The sequence below is a fragment of the Cydia amplana genome, chromosome 7 (genome assembly GCF_948474715.1).
Source record: "Cydia amplana chromosome 7, ilCydAmpl1.1, whole genome shotgun sequence".
Lineage (NCBI taxonomy): Eukaryota > Metazoa > Arthropoda > Insecta > Lepidoptera > Tortricidae > Cydia > Cydia amplana.
In genome coordinates this window covers 16,339,223-16,355,697 of record NC_086075.1, presented here as the reverse complement: position 1 = coordinate 16,355,697, position 16,475 = coordinate 16,339,223, and the positions used below count along the sequence as shown (strand labels likewise).

The window sequence follows — 16,475 nt, the reverse complement described above, 5'->3', positions numbered from 1 at the left end:
TCGTTTATATTCGTTTTAATATCATTTTATTTATATGAACATAATAACTATAATCGTTTTTATTAACAACAACTCACTAAATAGTTTCGCCAAATGCCCTACGTGAAAGGAAACGTTAAAACAAAAAAACATAGTAACCGTCAAACTATAAAAGTCAAACAGAAAATTTAAATTTTCTGAAATTTTAATTAAATATTTAATTTAATCACTATAAATTGATGAAAATGTGTGCGCCTGGGAGAAAAAAACGATATTGCCTTATCGGCTGTGAGAATCAAAACAAAATTACTCCAAAACGCGTCAATTCTTCGTGGCTCGTGCTAGCTAGTCATATTTACGTCCTTTTAATAGTGGATTTGTTATATTTCGAACTAATTTACTATAAGTGGTACCCTTAGAAAATATTCATTTTTATTATGGTTTGTTATGCATGTAAGTAATCAAAAATAAATGCCATTTTTACACTTGTCGTGTCGTGTTTTTACTTTTGCGACTAAAATATTACCTATTTGGTGTGAACATTTATAAAATACTAAATAAATAGTAGTAAATCGTGACTGCATTAATAGGTAATTAGGTATTACATAATATATTGTCGCCTTTTTCCTTGACCGTGTACAGTGTACTACAATGAGGTGTATTCATATTTCACGTGATTGTTTTGCAATAAGGTGAAAGAATGGAAACCTCAAATTTGTAGTTCACTGTAAACGGTCAAGGAAAAAGGCGCCATAGTTTTATTAGTATGCATGTGTGCACTGTGCACGCACACATACGTAAAGTTTAGTTGATCAAAATCCGCTTGGGGTGTTTGTGTAGACGTTTTTTGACATTTACTTGCGAGTTGGCTCTCTTTTACTGTGTATATATTATTATACTCTTTGCATCAGTTACATGCGAATTGTCAGATCTGTCAAAACTATCAATAGGTATTAATTTATTTCATTGCCACAAATAGCAGAGTTAATTTATTCATAAGTCTTCCTCTTTTTTTTTAATCTGTATTCTAATGTATCCAGGCAAATATAAATAAATAGATAAGTAAACCCAACTTAAGCCAGGCAGCTCTATAAATATCTGACATTGATATTGATATTTATTGAAATCAAATTTTACAGCATATAATATACTTATGCATATTTATACATAAAGAGAATATTCATAATTCAAGACAAAATATTTGACACAACCCTCAAAGGAAGTCACTACCATAAGAGACTAAAAAGTAAAAACCTTTTGGCATAATAATTATACTTTGGTTAAAATACATACTTCTACGACTATACTCTACTATGATGGCTATCATTGCCCACAAATATATTTATCTATATCCTGTTACTGAAACCTTATAGAGGTAACACTAAGATTTATTTTATTATAGGGTGCATAATGAATGAATCAAAGAAAGATGCAATTGTAATCAATTAACGTACAAAACATTTTAAATTGGCAATTATTTTCTGTATTCTACCCTGTGTTGAGGTTATTTGGCTAAACCAAGCCATAAACAAAACAACAAACATCGTCCTTCAGTGTACATGCAGTTTGCGAAGTGCTCACATTGTCCCATCAGCAACTTTCATAATGCCCTCCCCAGTTTAGTCCAACCGGCGAAGACATTGAGCGTAACAATATCATAAGGCTAACTTCGAAATAATAGCATTATTCCTTTTGGGAAAACTTTGTTTGTTAAAGTGAGCTATCGTCTTTTAAGTATTATGACCACTGACTTAATATAAAAGAAATAGACACACAAAGCAGAACAAAAACGTCAACAAATGTGGATCCCAATGACGTTTCGCACCATTTGCATTGATGATAAAAACGCTTACGTAAATTTTGAGTCAAGATAAATGTTTCGTACAGAAAAGAGCTTAATGTCGTAAGCATTAAGTGTCATATTTGCATACATAAGTACCAACACTAAACGTAACGTATTTACGTCAAGCAACGTCAAACGAGAATAATGAACGAATGGAGTCACTTTGGTACACTTTAATAGGTATGTACAGAAAAACCAATTGAAGTAATAAATAAAACAAATTTAATTTAATCGGAAGTTCAAATAAAATTAATTCGTGCTTCAAATTCAAACAAATTAAATTTTTAATAAGTAAGTATACGTCTTTAAATACTAATTTCCTTGAAATAAATTCAACTTATTAAATAAAATAACTGTGTATTTTAGATCTACATTTACTCATCGCATGGGTGCACGGGGACATTTAGGTACTGATTGGATTTTTTTTATAAAGTCCATACTTTATAAAAAAAATCGGGTTATTCCCACTAGTTACCACCAAGTTGATATCAGTGGCAACTACTAGGAATTTTTTTCCCACCTTTTACCACTGGTAACTACTGGGAAAAATAATTCCCACTAGTTACCACCAAAGCGAGTTGGTGGAAATAACCCAAAAAAATCCTGTGGTTGTCACTGTGTTCAGACAGGTTTAGCATTTACAGTTAGTCGATATAAGCCCTTATTGGTTGTCAGAAACAGGGAAATGGGCCAATCACACAAGTGCCGTTTTGCTTTGTTTAAAACTGCATCACCCCTATCTCTTGCTATAATTAAATAGCAGTCCACTTTGCACGTCGCATAGGTTTTCTTGGAAATCTTGAATTTAAACATAATATTATTCCTTACGAATTCCATATAAAAATAAAAATAAATATTGACCTCACATCGACTCATTAGATTTTTGTTCCTTGACATCCCTTCTTTGGTACTAACAAATTAATTTATTCAAAACCATAAAATTACCACCAGATTACATAAATTATGTAATGCTATCCAAAGAACTAACCGAAAGAAATACATTCCATCCTTTTTCCTTGTTTTATCATTGTTATTTTTACATACTTTAACGGCACATTTCGTAATTGTTGACAACTTCACATTTGAGCGTTTCAAACAAGACTAAACGAAAAAGTAACGCGTGATCTGTTTCAACGTTACTTTTGTGGGGCCATTTTTTGCGGCTGATTGGGTATCCAGTTCTTTATTCTATATCAATGATTATGACGCGATTCAATTTGAGATGACAGAAGTCAGAACTTGACAAAAGCTGATAGAAGTAAACTTAAAAATTACAGTTGGACACGCTATTTTACTGCCCATAATTATTTACAAACTCCTGGCCATATCATGAGACCAGCTCTATTGTAAAATTGTATTGTATTGTATACTATTGTTATGAAAATCAGCTTGCAAGAATTTATTAAGAACTCGTCAAGGGAAAATCGTTAGATAACAATACGAGTAATTGTTATTTATTGACACTATACAATAACGATATAATCAACAACATCTATATTTGTTCATGCCTTCCTTGGCTTAGAAACACAATTATGTATTAAAAGTAGATATGCCACCAAACCAAAAATTGAAAACCTCATTGATTAAGGTAGGTTGATAAACATGAAGCATAGTAACATTCGGCCGAACGAGCGTTGCTGTACGTCGTCGCTGTCACTTGGCAAAGTTTCGGGCTCTAAGTATTAGGTACGACAGAAATATTCTGTATGCAAAAGAAAAGTATCCTCGTGCACTTTTTACCAAGAACCACCTCAGTCTCAACTCTTACAGGTACTTCAGGAGACTTGCCTAGATCTACGCATATTAAATTATCATGATAGATTGATTTTGGTTTTAAATGCAGGAGAGCAAAATAATTTAATAAGATACCAGAAACAACGGACGGCGTTTAAACTCCATCTCCATCCCAAATCTGCCCGGAGCCCTGTACTCTTACCCAAGTATGTGGCTACAATGTATAGACTCGCTGACAGCAAAATCCCTTCGTGAGCCCGTCGATGCGCTATCACGGCCGAGCCTTACTCATCTATCCAAAATATCCTAAATGCCCTGAAATCACCGTGATCATACGACCTTCTAGCCGCTGACGGCCGGTTGCGGCCGCCATCCAATTTACCTTTGAACATCATGCGCAAAAGCTGAGGGTCTACCGCGAACCACGTTCGACGTGTTGCCTCCCTGTCACACTTACGTACGAATTCACAAGTGCGACAGAGAGGCAACACGTCGAACGTGGTTTGCGGTAGGCGCTCTGATTCTACGGAAACCAGTGCAATGTTATACGTATTAACTTCGGGACAACAATAGTTTTTGTGTAATTCGATAATAAGTTCTGCGCTGCTTTAATAATTGTTCATGCAAGTACTATACTAACTAACCCATTGTTTAATGAAATAATATTTATCTGTAAAATGGGTTATAGGTAGCGTAGGTATACGGGTAAAGGCAGCCAAATGAAATTAATATATATAACAATAAAGTTGTCAATAAATAGTAGCAGAAAATACAACAATGAATGTGACAAGCCATTGCCGCATTTTACCTTTTCTACATACAGTAAGAAGTTAAATGGCTCATAATATTTGATGTTTATTGAAGTGCTCTGGGTAGTTGTTATATCATGTTCTCAGTTTTACTCAGCTGTAGTAGGTAACTGTAAGGCGTAGTTCTAACAGTTTTAATCTTTTGTCAAAAGATGTCAGTAAATGTACTGGGGCTACATAATTTACCATGACAGTAACTCTCTATACACTCTATTCTCTTTGTTAATATAAATCAGTGCATGTACCTATTGTACCCACCTCTCCGTTAAACCAGGGGTTAGAATATACACAGATACGCCGTTACCGTATTAGAAGCATATTGTCCAATGAGCCGCAAGGATTTGTCAGCGCTGTGGCTCTGGCCATGTCTCCACGTCCGGGTCGTCCGGTCCTCCGCCTTTTTACTTCCTAACAAACTTTGCGGCAAATCCTTTGTGTGCGCTGGAAAATCTGCTTTCAAACTTATGTGTACCTTCAAAAACGGGCGGAGCGTTTTGATTTTATTATGGAGCGATTTATCTGTCGGTTTTGAGGAGAATTCCAAATCTAACATAATGAAGAATTTATGACATAAGGATCATCGTCAACTATTAAAAATAATCGTAACTGAACATAGCGCTAACCCTAAACATGATGTTTGAGCAATACACAACCCAGTACGAGTAAAGCATTGTGTGCGGTGCGATTGTCAAGTCATTATATTTATGTATAATTTTTATAACAATTATTTATTTACAAACAAGATATATACAGTGTATTACTAAAAGAAATTAAAAACTAGCTTAAATCTAAAATAGGCCCTTGAGGCATTGTACCAAGGATGCTGGCGACATTTCCTCGCTGTATCGCAATGCTGATGAGCGTTTTCCAAAAAAAGTGTACATTTCATTCATGTCTTCAAAATATTGACTTCTTGGGCTCATTTTACTCAGAATCATTTGTACATTCACGCCTCATACATGAAAAAATGTGTCCCAAATTTTTGAAAAATTATTTTTCCAGTGCGTCACGTCACGTTCATACAAATAAAAAAAAAATCATACAAGAATGTGACGATCTGGAAAGGAAATCTTTGGACACATTTTTTTATGTATGAGGCGTGAATGTACAAATGATTCTGAGTAAAATGAGCCCAAGAAGTCAATATTTTGAAGACATGAATTAAATGTACACTTTTTTTGGAAAACGCTCTGATACTTTGTGCGAGGTAGCCGCCAGCTCTTCGGTCACCAGTTACGTCAACCAGACGCTTCGCGATTTCTGCGAACAACTTATGCGCGCTGGGACCCCATGGACCTAGAGTTTCAACTCCAAATGGTACAAAATGGTACTCTCTACCGAGGCTCTTATATTTGTTACGTTTTAAAATTTCGGCGTTTTCCGCCGCCCCGCCCGCTTTTACATTAGTCCGTTGGAGGTGGGACGGTGCCAGTGAGTCTACGCAGGTAGCATCCCACACTAACATCCGTCCCAAGCTCCAAGGAACTATGGACTCCCATCGGGCCTCTTGCCATCGTCTCTGAAAACGCCAGTCGGCTCAAGAAGAGCAAGCACAAAAAAAAATGTATTAAAAAATAAAGATGTCTAATCAAATATTGACACGGTTTGAGCTAGGGTTGCCAACTATTTTTTGGTAGAATATAGTATTTTCCAGAATAGGGCATCAAAGATATAGTACATTTCAAAAAAATATGGTACTTTAAGATAAAATACTAAACATAAGTGTAACATACGTTTAATCGGAAATATAGTATTATAGCGTACTATATATTTTTCCAAAAGTATATAGTACAGAGAGCCAAAATATAGTACAATACTATATAATATAGTACGGTTGGCAACCCTAGTTTGAGCATCCCCGGCCGTATAAGTAGCACGGCAATACGATTATACGTTGTGCTTTAAAGCTAAGTTCAAAAAATCCCGTTAAAATTACGTTGCCTTTTTGTATTTCATTTACTACCTAACGGAATAACTAGGTAGCGTCTAAACTAGCTCATTCAGGCCGACACATTTGTCCAGACTTAACACAAATCTGGATCTGACGTGGCTTGACGAAGGCGTGTTGTTATTTATACCCGCACGCCATGTGCCATGATAAACTTTAATTTAAGCTTCAAGCGCCTACCAAAAGTTATCACGCCTAGGCGAAGGAATTGTACAAAATCTAAGTACACTACAAGCACTAGAACAGTCAATTATATACTGAATGCAATACCTGCGTAATGACCATACCCCGGCCGGCGAGAGCAAAAATGCGTTGACAGCTTAATAGTGCGAGGACACACACTTTGGTCGATGTCGATAAAAACAACACGATGTACTGGACAACCGTTATGATATGCAGAAGTATTAATTATTGTTGTAAACAAAATTAAAACCAAGTGTTGAGTAGGATAAATTGATTATAATTGTAATCAGTTGATTGAAATAGTATATAAGCTTAAAAATAATAATGTGAAATGTGTGTGTGTAAATAATAATTTTATGTTGATAGAAAATTGTTTTAGGGTTATTCTTAGAAACGCGTGGAGGTATCAAGTTGAAATAAATAACAAATACTAATGGCTCAGTTTAAAAAAAAAATTGTGCTTAATTAAAAGTCGACTATTCTATCGACATCCATATGTCGATAGAATAGTCGATATTTAATTAAGCACTAGGGGCAGACGCATTTTTGCTCTCGCCGGCCGGGGTATGGTAATGACCTAATGTGCGATATACCCTCTGCCAACAAACTGTCCTGCAATTTGGCAGAAGAAAAAAATATGTATGTTAGGGTTTATTTCATCTGAATAAACGATTTTTTTTTTCAACCAATTTATAGTTTGTAGAAATAGAAATCGCTAATCGAAACTTATACTTAATGTATGGATATGATGACGCGACTTTTCGTCACATCACGATGTATTTTTACTGTTTTCTGATTGGCGTCTGTCGATAAACGCCTGTCATCTTGGCTACGGCCCCAGATCTGATCTTTAGTATTCACGTTAATTAAATATAGGTACTAGACCCTGCCGATTTAACATAAATGTAAGTACCTAATGTAAATGAGGGACAAATTATGTTTTCACATTTTACTTTCAAAATTTATTAGGTAATTTATTTAGCAGCGTAAAAATACACTTCATACTTCATAGTACCAAAATTACCTGCCACATAATTTTACTGTCTACCGATACCGATTCTACCAAGCTCATACATATTCTTAATAGTTTTCCCATAATTTATATATAGTCGCCCATTAAGAGTGATTTATCGGTAACTTAAGATAAGAATGAAGGACGACGCACAGATTTTTTGCATAATTGGTTTGGAATTGCAAGCGAAGTATAAACCTATCCTAAAAAATCTTCTTGGCGTTTGACCGCAGGACGATAGTCACAAAAAGCTTCCCGCGGTTTTATATTCGAAAATTTTATCCACTTTATTATTATTACATAATTATAGATTAATTTAAAAAAGTTTGCAGACAGTTCAACCTCCATCACGCCGGAGACAGGTCGAAAACAGACAAATTAAAATTTATACCAAAAATAAGTAATAATATGTAGATGGATCGTAGACGAAATTTTATAAAAAAAAGCTCGTCTAAGTGTGCCACGTATATACTATTCTTGTTTGTTTTGTTTGTGTAGACTTGATGTTTAAAGATAAGGACGCTAATTGGTTTTTAAACGTTTTTTTAACAAATAGGATCCACGATGCGCTTGGTTTCGCCATCAGGAATAGAAAGGAGACACAAGTGGCAATATATCATCAAAGGGAAAACCAAAATTCTCAAATTGCGGGGATCTTTCTCTTTTACTCCAATGAAGGCGTAATTAGACTGACAGAGAAAAATGCCCGCAATTTGCGAACTACGATTTTCGCGGTTAAATATAGCCCAAAAGCAAATTGATTCCGCGACGTATCGCCCCTCAGTAATGAAAAAGACCACTTCGCACAGTACTTACGTCCCCTATTCCCTATTACGCATTTAAGGTATCTACACATTTTTTTTTAATTAATGGTCTAACTTTTATGACCCTGCCTTTACACACACTATTAAACATTTGCACAAAAGTGACAATCGGCCCGATTCAAACTTTAAGATACCTCAAGTATTGCGTCTAGATATGATATGGATTATATATATCAGTGACAAGAGTGACGTTTTTGTTTGAAGAAAAGCACATTTGACACTGACATATTTAATCCAATATCGTATCGTATCCTATCTAGACGTAGGTATCTAATATTTGACGTATCTTAAAGTTTTAACGTTTTCCACGCCATGTCAAACACAAAAGCTGTCACTCAGACGCCATATCATTGAAGTGTCAAAACTGAAGTTGAACTTTATGTATATGCACGTAGGTCGATGTTGCTCTGTGGTCTGTGACCGATTAATCGGTCTTTGGCGTTGAACCTACGGTGCAGATATATCGGTCATTGGCGTCCAAAAGGTTAATCGGGCCATAAATCGAACGATAAACGAAAATAATACTGAAATATAACATTTTTATTAATTCTCTAGTATATTTGCGTAGTATTTATTTAGCTTACACTCCAGTATTTACTCAGATTGATTTTTAAATAAATACGCTCTATAAATATTCCAAGTTTATTGTAAAATACGAACTAAAACTTTAACTATGACTGTCATATTCAGAAAGCGGGTTATTAAATAATTTACCGTGTTACCTTTTGTGTGACCGGATACATAGAGGCCAAGGCACGCAAACGTGACAGAAATGGGTCAGGTTATTTTTCTACAAAAGCACACTACAATCAACGTGCCTTAATAGACTGAGCTAATTTGAAATAGCCACGAGAACTTTTAGGCGTCTGTTAAGGCAGGTATTTTTTTTTGATGACTAACAGTATTTTTTTTAAAGCAAAGGTTACTACATCAAGGTTTATAGTAATGAATAACACTACAACGTATGTTTTAAACAAGTAAGAAGTAAAGTTTAGAGATGCCTTGCCGCTCGCATTTCGAAATTAAAGTTATTCGTAAATGAGACCGCCTGTTGTCTTCCTCAATTTTTTAACCGACTTCCAAATCTAAAAGGAGGAGGTTATCAATTCGGTTGTATGTTTTTTTTTTTTTTTTATGTTTGTTACTCCATATCTCCGTCATTACTGGACCGATTTTGAAAATTATTTTTTTGATTGTATGTATATGCATACAGATTGGTCCCGTTTTTGTCAAAACCCAGTTCTGATGATGGGATCCATGAGGAATCGAGGGAACTCCTCAAATCTTAAAGGCACACATATAGTGATTTTTGTATTTTTATCAACAAATCAAGCATATACATTCAAAAAAGTGACATTTGATGAAGTGGAACTGCTGATGATGATCAGAACGGAACTCTTCAACGATGCATAGCACACGTCTGACGATTTGTCCTCTTCGTTATGTTTGTTAAGCAAGTTAAGTTTTTAAGCTACATTTTTGTCAAGCTCGAGTGCTGATGATGGTATCCATGAGGAATCGAGGGAACTCCTCAAATCTTAAAGGCATGCGTATAGAGATTTTTGTATTTTCATCAACAAATCAAGCATATACATAAAAAAAAGTGACATGTGATGAAGTGGAACTGCTGATGATGATCAGAACAGAACTCTTCAACGACGCATAGTTCACGTTTGGCGATTTGTCCTCTTCGTTATGTTTGTTAAGCAAGTTAAGTTTTTAAGCCACAATTTTGTCAAGCTCGAGTTCTGATGATGGGATCCACGAGGAATCGAGGGAACTCCTCCAATCTTAAAGGCATGCGTATAGAGATTTTTGTATTTTCATCAGAAAATCGAGCCTTTTCATTAAAAACTGTCGCATTTGATGAAGTGGAACTGCTGATGATGATCATAACGGAACTCTTCAACGACGCATAGCTCGCATTTGGCGATTTGTCCTTTTCGTTATGTTTGTTAAGCAAGTTAGGTTTTTAGGCACATTTATGTCAATCTCAAGTCCTGAACATGGTATCCATGAGGAATCGAGGGAACTTCTCAAATCTTAAAGGCATCCGTATAGAATTTTATATATTTTCATCAGAAAATCAAGCATTTACATTAAAAACTGTGGCATTTGGTGAAGTGGAACTGCTGATGATGATCAGAACAGAACTCCTCAACGACGCATAGTACACGTTTTGTGATTTTCAATTTCGATTTTGACTTGGATTGGGCCCCGGACTCCGGACTCGGGCCCGTACTCGGACTCGGACCCAGACCCGGACCTTGACCCGGAAAACCACTATGATACCTAAACTAAATCAACCACTATGATTACCATAAAATGTATACATATTACCAAATAAAGTATAAGCACCGTTAAGTGGGTTAGGCTAGTAGTTAGAGAAGTCGGTTTTTTTCTATTAAAGATTATAATCAATTACTTTTCTTTAAGCTGTGTCTTTTACTGAGGTGCGCCAATAAAGAGTATTCTATCTATGTATGACGCGTCCGTCAATCTGCTACCACGACAGGCAGGCATCGGGTTAATCGTGTATGTACATCCGACCAACATGATTTTGCGATAAAACTCGCTGCGAAATTCCTGCGAATACCATTACTCACTTTCCCAACCACGTATCTCTCTCAAGCGTGATTATCAAAAATGAACCTTAACGTTAAGCAATAATGCATAGGATCGTTAATTCGTTTGAGAGAGTTAGGAAAGGCAAAGACAACAGTCAAAATGCCTGCTGACAGCCTCTACAAATCTGGAGCACTTGCTATTTTCATTGCAAGTCGTAAAGACACAAGTGAGCTAAACCCTGAAGGGCCCTGGTACGTTTTGGTTGCAAAGTAGGTTGGGTCGTCAGAAGTGAAATTTGTTAAGTGAATATAACATGGTAGGTTCGAAGTAACATACTGGCATTTACTTTTAAGATTTATTTATCACTACACGTTATAAAACAAAGTCCCCCTCCGCGTCTCTCTGTGTATAATAAATATATAATGGTCGCTAGTAACTAATAAAATATAATTATATTAAGTGTAATTATCCTTATATATAGCAACGAAATTTAAAGGGCGTACGGTATACGTATATTATCTATAACATAATACTTACTTGTATTTATTGGATAGTAATAATAAATTATACGAAAACAATATTCGCGTTTCAGTTTCACTTTATTCCTATTAATTTTCTATTTATTGTCATGATAATAGTCTTAATAGATCTACTCTTTGAACAACATATATAGTTCCTATATAAATAACATTAACTCGCAACACTAATTGAATCAGTCTGTCTCAGAATATTTGACTAATCTTGCGGAATGTGTCCAAAGTTTCTTCGCAATATCTAGATCCTGTGAAATCTTAGACGGTTGTTTCTGTTGGCAGTTATTGAAATATCGGCCGCTGACCCCGCTCACCTCAGGCGACACCGCCAGGTGGATGACGGTTTGCGACGCCTCCACCGGACTCTGGAACATGAACCCTATTCCCTTCTCGACCACAGTACGCATTATCGCAATCGGTATATTCCGAAATATATTAGTCGCCGCGATACCCGGGTGCACGGCGTTCACGGTCACTTCGGTGCCTCGCAGCCTCTCACACAACTCCAGCGTCATCAAATTAATATACAATTTACTATTCGCATACACTAGGTAATCACTCCAGTATTTTTCCATATTAAGGTTATCGAAATCCATTAAACCGTACTTGTGAATAATGGAGGATAGGTTTATGATTCGACTCGGTGCTGAGGCTTTCAGCTTCGGTAGTAACAGGCAGGTCAGGAGAAAGGGCCCAAAGTAATTGACTTGCATGCCGACGTGGAGACCGTCTTCGGTCTTGTAGTTGCCGAGTCCCCCGGCGCCCGCATTGTTGATCAGGACGTCGATACGTGTCTCCGTCTTCTGTATGTGCTCACTGAATTCCTTTATAGAGCGGAAGGATGACAAATCTAACGGTATGTAGTGTACGTCGGTATTCCCGGAGAATTTGATGATTTCTTCCTTGGCAGCCGCCGCACGGCGAGCGCTCCGACACGCGAGGATCACTCGCGCTCCTCTCTCTGCCAAGTTTTTCGCCGTCTCTAATCCTATACCGCTGTTCCCACCCGTCACAATCACTACCTTGCCGACCATGTGAGCGCTCGACCGGCAAATTGCACACGTAAGTTTCTGATATATTTTAATAGCGAACACTAGAACCGCAATAGCGGTTATTATTAACAAGTACATTTTAAACTGCACACGGTGCACGCACACGCGTCGTCTCGCTTTAACGCAAGCGGAGCATACTACTTTACTAAGAAAATGAAGTAAAGAGGTCACGACAGTGCGCAACGAATACGATAAACTAGTGCTCTTATCTGTTCATGCTTGAACGAACGTGTGCTGCGATAAAGAAACCAATCTATGAGCTAGGTGGAAATATATCGTTTGATGACATCGCGATTGCGTTAATACTTTCGTTTGATGAGGACCAAAATTAAAAACGGAATCTCAATTAAACATAGATTTGCGTGATTTATTCGAATGGTGCCGGATGTATTGGGCGGCGTGATATCGCGGCATCGATGGTAGGATGGCGGACGTCCGCCGCGCTCGTATCACGATGTTTTCCGGTATTGGGAAAACTTTAACCGACAATTCGCATCGATGGAATGGTGCTGCAATTACTTGCACATGAACGTTACAGATGTTTATCGGCTTACTCTGATAATTTTGGCATGAGTTTTCTGTACTTATGAAAATTATAAAGCAATGTCCGTGGCAGAGAGTTGTTTGTTCGATTCCGATACACTCGTGCGTTACTGGTTCGGTTTTATGGTGATTCTTAGCTATCGTTTTAGTAGGTAAATAATACTTTATATAGGTACTGGCATACATGGCATGTAGTCGGCACGCAGCAATAATATAATATAGTAAGAAACTTGCCCTTGCCTTTGCCCAGCAGTGGGACACTGTATAGGCTTATAATAATAATAAGAAACTTGAAGAACATAAATGCTTCGATAAAATAAAATACAAAGAACACAATGTAAACAAATAGTTATCAATAGGCTGAAGGTTTATAATTAAGGAGCGACCTCTTCTAACCTTGGGGTGGTTATTTTACTAAATTAGTGAGATAAGAGTATTTTACAGATATATTATGCACTAATTAAAACAATTGTGGCATATGAATTTTGCCTCAGTAAAAAAGCTAGTTAGTTAATATTAGTGGCTTCATTTTAATTTATAAATAAGGTTATGTGATCAATGATCATCTTAAGAAATCGCCCTAGTCTCACAGTACTTTATAATATATCCCTGGTTGATGGTATGTACTAACTATAAGTCACAATTAAATATAGGTAGGTACTGAAAACATCAACAACCCAGGAACAAAAATATCACACAATTTAATCAACGGGGTTTGAACACCGGAGATGAGTTTCATAGTCATTAGTACCTACCTAGTCTATGCTACAGTATATATATATAGCTTGGGCTTGTATCTTAAAATACTTGTAAGTAAGTATACATACTACGGCTTGCGTAGGTACTAGGTACGCAACTGCTCCCACGTTTATAATTAAAAAAAACGAAGCAAATCGTCCAACTAACCAGATGCAAACAACAATATTTACGGAAGCGCCATTTTGGCAGAAATCCTGACATTTCCATACGTACAGTCATTTTGTCGGGGGGACAAAAAAGGCTTTTTCAAGGGAATATGCTAATCTTGTTAATTAGTGGCGTCTGCCGTCCTTCCGGTTCCTGTGTGGAGAAAAATGCGCTGGCTGCGCCTGAGTTATGGGTTTCATTAATAACGTCCGCACTTCCGCCTAACCGCCTATTTGCAGCCCCTAGCTACTGGCCGCCCACTTGAAAGCAACTTAGCCGCCAATTGTTTTCTAACACCATTTTACCATTTTTTGCCCGATTAGTTTGGTGACAGTGACTGCCTACGAAACTGGTGGTATTGGTAGTCTTATGTTCAAATTCCGATAATGTAAAAAAATATTTGCAGCAATAAATAAACACAGAACGACATAATTTCGGTCGCCTTTTGACCATTCTCTTACGGAACCCAAAAATTTACTGAATTGTCAAACGTCAACTTTTGTACCTACATGTATGTACAGAGCCGTACAGCGCCTTCTGCATTCGATGTGAAATTAGAAGCACGTGTTTGTCTTAGACTTCACACAACTAAAGCCTGACCAGGAATATGTGATCACGCGCCATGTTGCGAAATTTCACTGGAACTATTTTTTTCGTATTATACTGAACTGTCACCCTATCCATGAGAATAACAGCGCCCTCTTGACAATGACAGGCTTTACTTAATACAATAAATTAATCACTGATTAAATCATGAATTAAATATGTCATATGTCACTATCAGTAATATGGTTGAGTAGTTAAAGCGAGTATGACTTATGTATTTTTTTCGCTTTATTCCCATTTAGATTTTAATCCATTAGCACTAAAACTTTTACAGCGTTAAAAGCTTTTAAAGATCGATTCTAATTTATTCAATAAGTAATACCTGACTGGCTTAGGACTACTATTTATATACCAATATACATTACATGCTCAAGCGGTGTTGCTATACCTAACATACTTTAAGTACATACATACATGTATCGTTCTACTGGCAATTTGCTAAGAACAATGGATAAAGGTCGACCATTAACTGGGAAAGAGCTGTACAGGGGTCGTAGTTAGCAAATTGCTATTGCCTATTTAGATACATGTACACTTATGAAAACCATTCTAACAATCAAAATGAAAGGAAATGGCTTAACTATATCGTTTCCCACTTTAATAGTCACTGCACGATATAATACATTAATCGGCAATAGAAAATCAATTAAAGTAACTATCGATTAATTACCATCCAATTTATACATTTCAACTTATCGATTATCAATTTTTAGTCTTAGAAAGAAGTCCACAGAAGAGGGATTAAATCAGTCACTTTATGCTGTCAAATGTTTAAATAAATGGATATTAGTCATAATCATTCTACTTCATATTATGATTAAATAAGAAAAAGCAGTATGAACTGGCAATTACGTTGGCAAGAACGTATTTGCGAAAATTACACATACCTACTATGGAAATTCATAAGCAAAAATTCGCTTACGCTTTATAAATAAAGTCGTGCAGATCATTTATGGCATATTATGGTGCAAAATTTACAATATTTATTAAGAGTCAATACCTAATATAGTACTTACCGAATATAATAAAATTATACTATGAGATCATTTCTGGTTACGTGAGAATTAATTTATGTCATTGAATTCATTTAGTAACCACTTAAGTACCTACATATTATGTACCCATGTTTTAGCAATCAATCAATAGAATCATCAGTATCATTATCATCATTATAGTGCCCGGTCTAATAATAAATTTATTAGCGATAAAACGGATCTTTAATAATTTTCTAGTAAAGTGTGATCATTACCTATTTACGTTATCAAATATTGTACACCTGCACAGATTATCTAATCACGTACAGTTGTGGTATATATAATATCAATAATGCCTGCTTTGTCCAAGTCCTTGATTAATATATTAAATATTCATAAGTAAAGCTCCTCGCCCCGGTCTGATTGCGATAATAGTTGAAGATAATCCTAGTAATATTATCATAAGTGCCTGTGCCATACGATTATAATGTCATTGCAACACAATTGCTATTTAATAAAATCAGGCACTTTTACTTACGAACATTAAAAAGGGTCGCATTATTTATCATAGTTTTGAACATTCAATAAGTATGAATGAACTAATTAGGTATAACTAAGTTATGGCTTACAATATTATGATAATATATACTGCATAAGTACCAAACTCGTTAATATAATAGTAACCTTATAGTTTCAGAGTAATTTATGTACCTATTACGTATTACTGTGACACACGGACGCAGGTAGAATCGGACCAAGCTAACGCTAAAGGCATTCGCCATGACAAAGTGTGGTAATCTCAAACTTCTATGAAACTATTACGTTTATAATGACACTCCTTTTGTTAGGTTGTCAATGTCAATGACACTCCTTCAAGTCGAGTTAGCTTAGACAGGCTCTTGTACAGGTAGACCACAGATCACTTCAAGTTTCTGTGAGACAGACGGACATGAAACAACTA

The 16,475-nt window shown here is 36.1% G+C and overlaps 2 protein-coding genes across 2 annotated transcripts in view; both read right to left on the bottom strand.

Moving 5' to 3' along the window:
• LOC134649573 (alanine--glyoxylate aminotransferase 2-like) overlaps nucleotides 1-16,475 on the bottom strand; it is a 393,462-nt gene that overhangs the window by 309,107 nt on the left and 67,880 nt on the right. The window lies entirely within an intron of this gene.
• Nucleotides 11,523-12,726, bottom strand: LOC134649884 (retinol dehydrogenase 13-like). The gene has a single exon (XM_063504717.1). It carries the CDS (start codon nucleotides 12,561-12,563, stop codon nucleotides 11,613-11,615), a length of 951 nt encoding a protein of 316 aa, XP_063360787.1. The 5' UTR covers nucleotides 12,564-12,726; the 3' UTR covers nucleotides 11,523-11,612.

Coding starts and splice junctions, on each gene's coding strand:
- LOC134649884 (XM_063504717.1), bottom strand. CDS start 12,563: ATGTACTTGTTAATAATAACCGCTATTGCGGTTCTAGTGTTCGCTATT.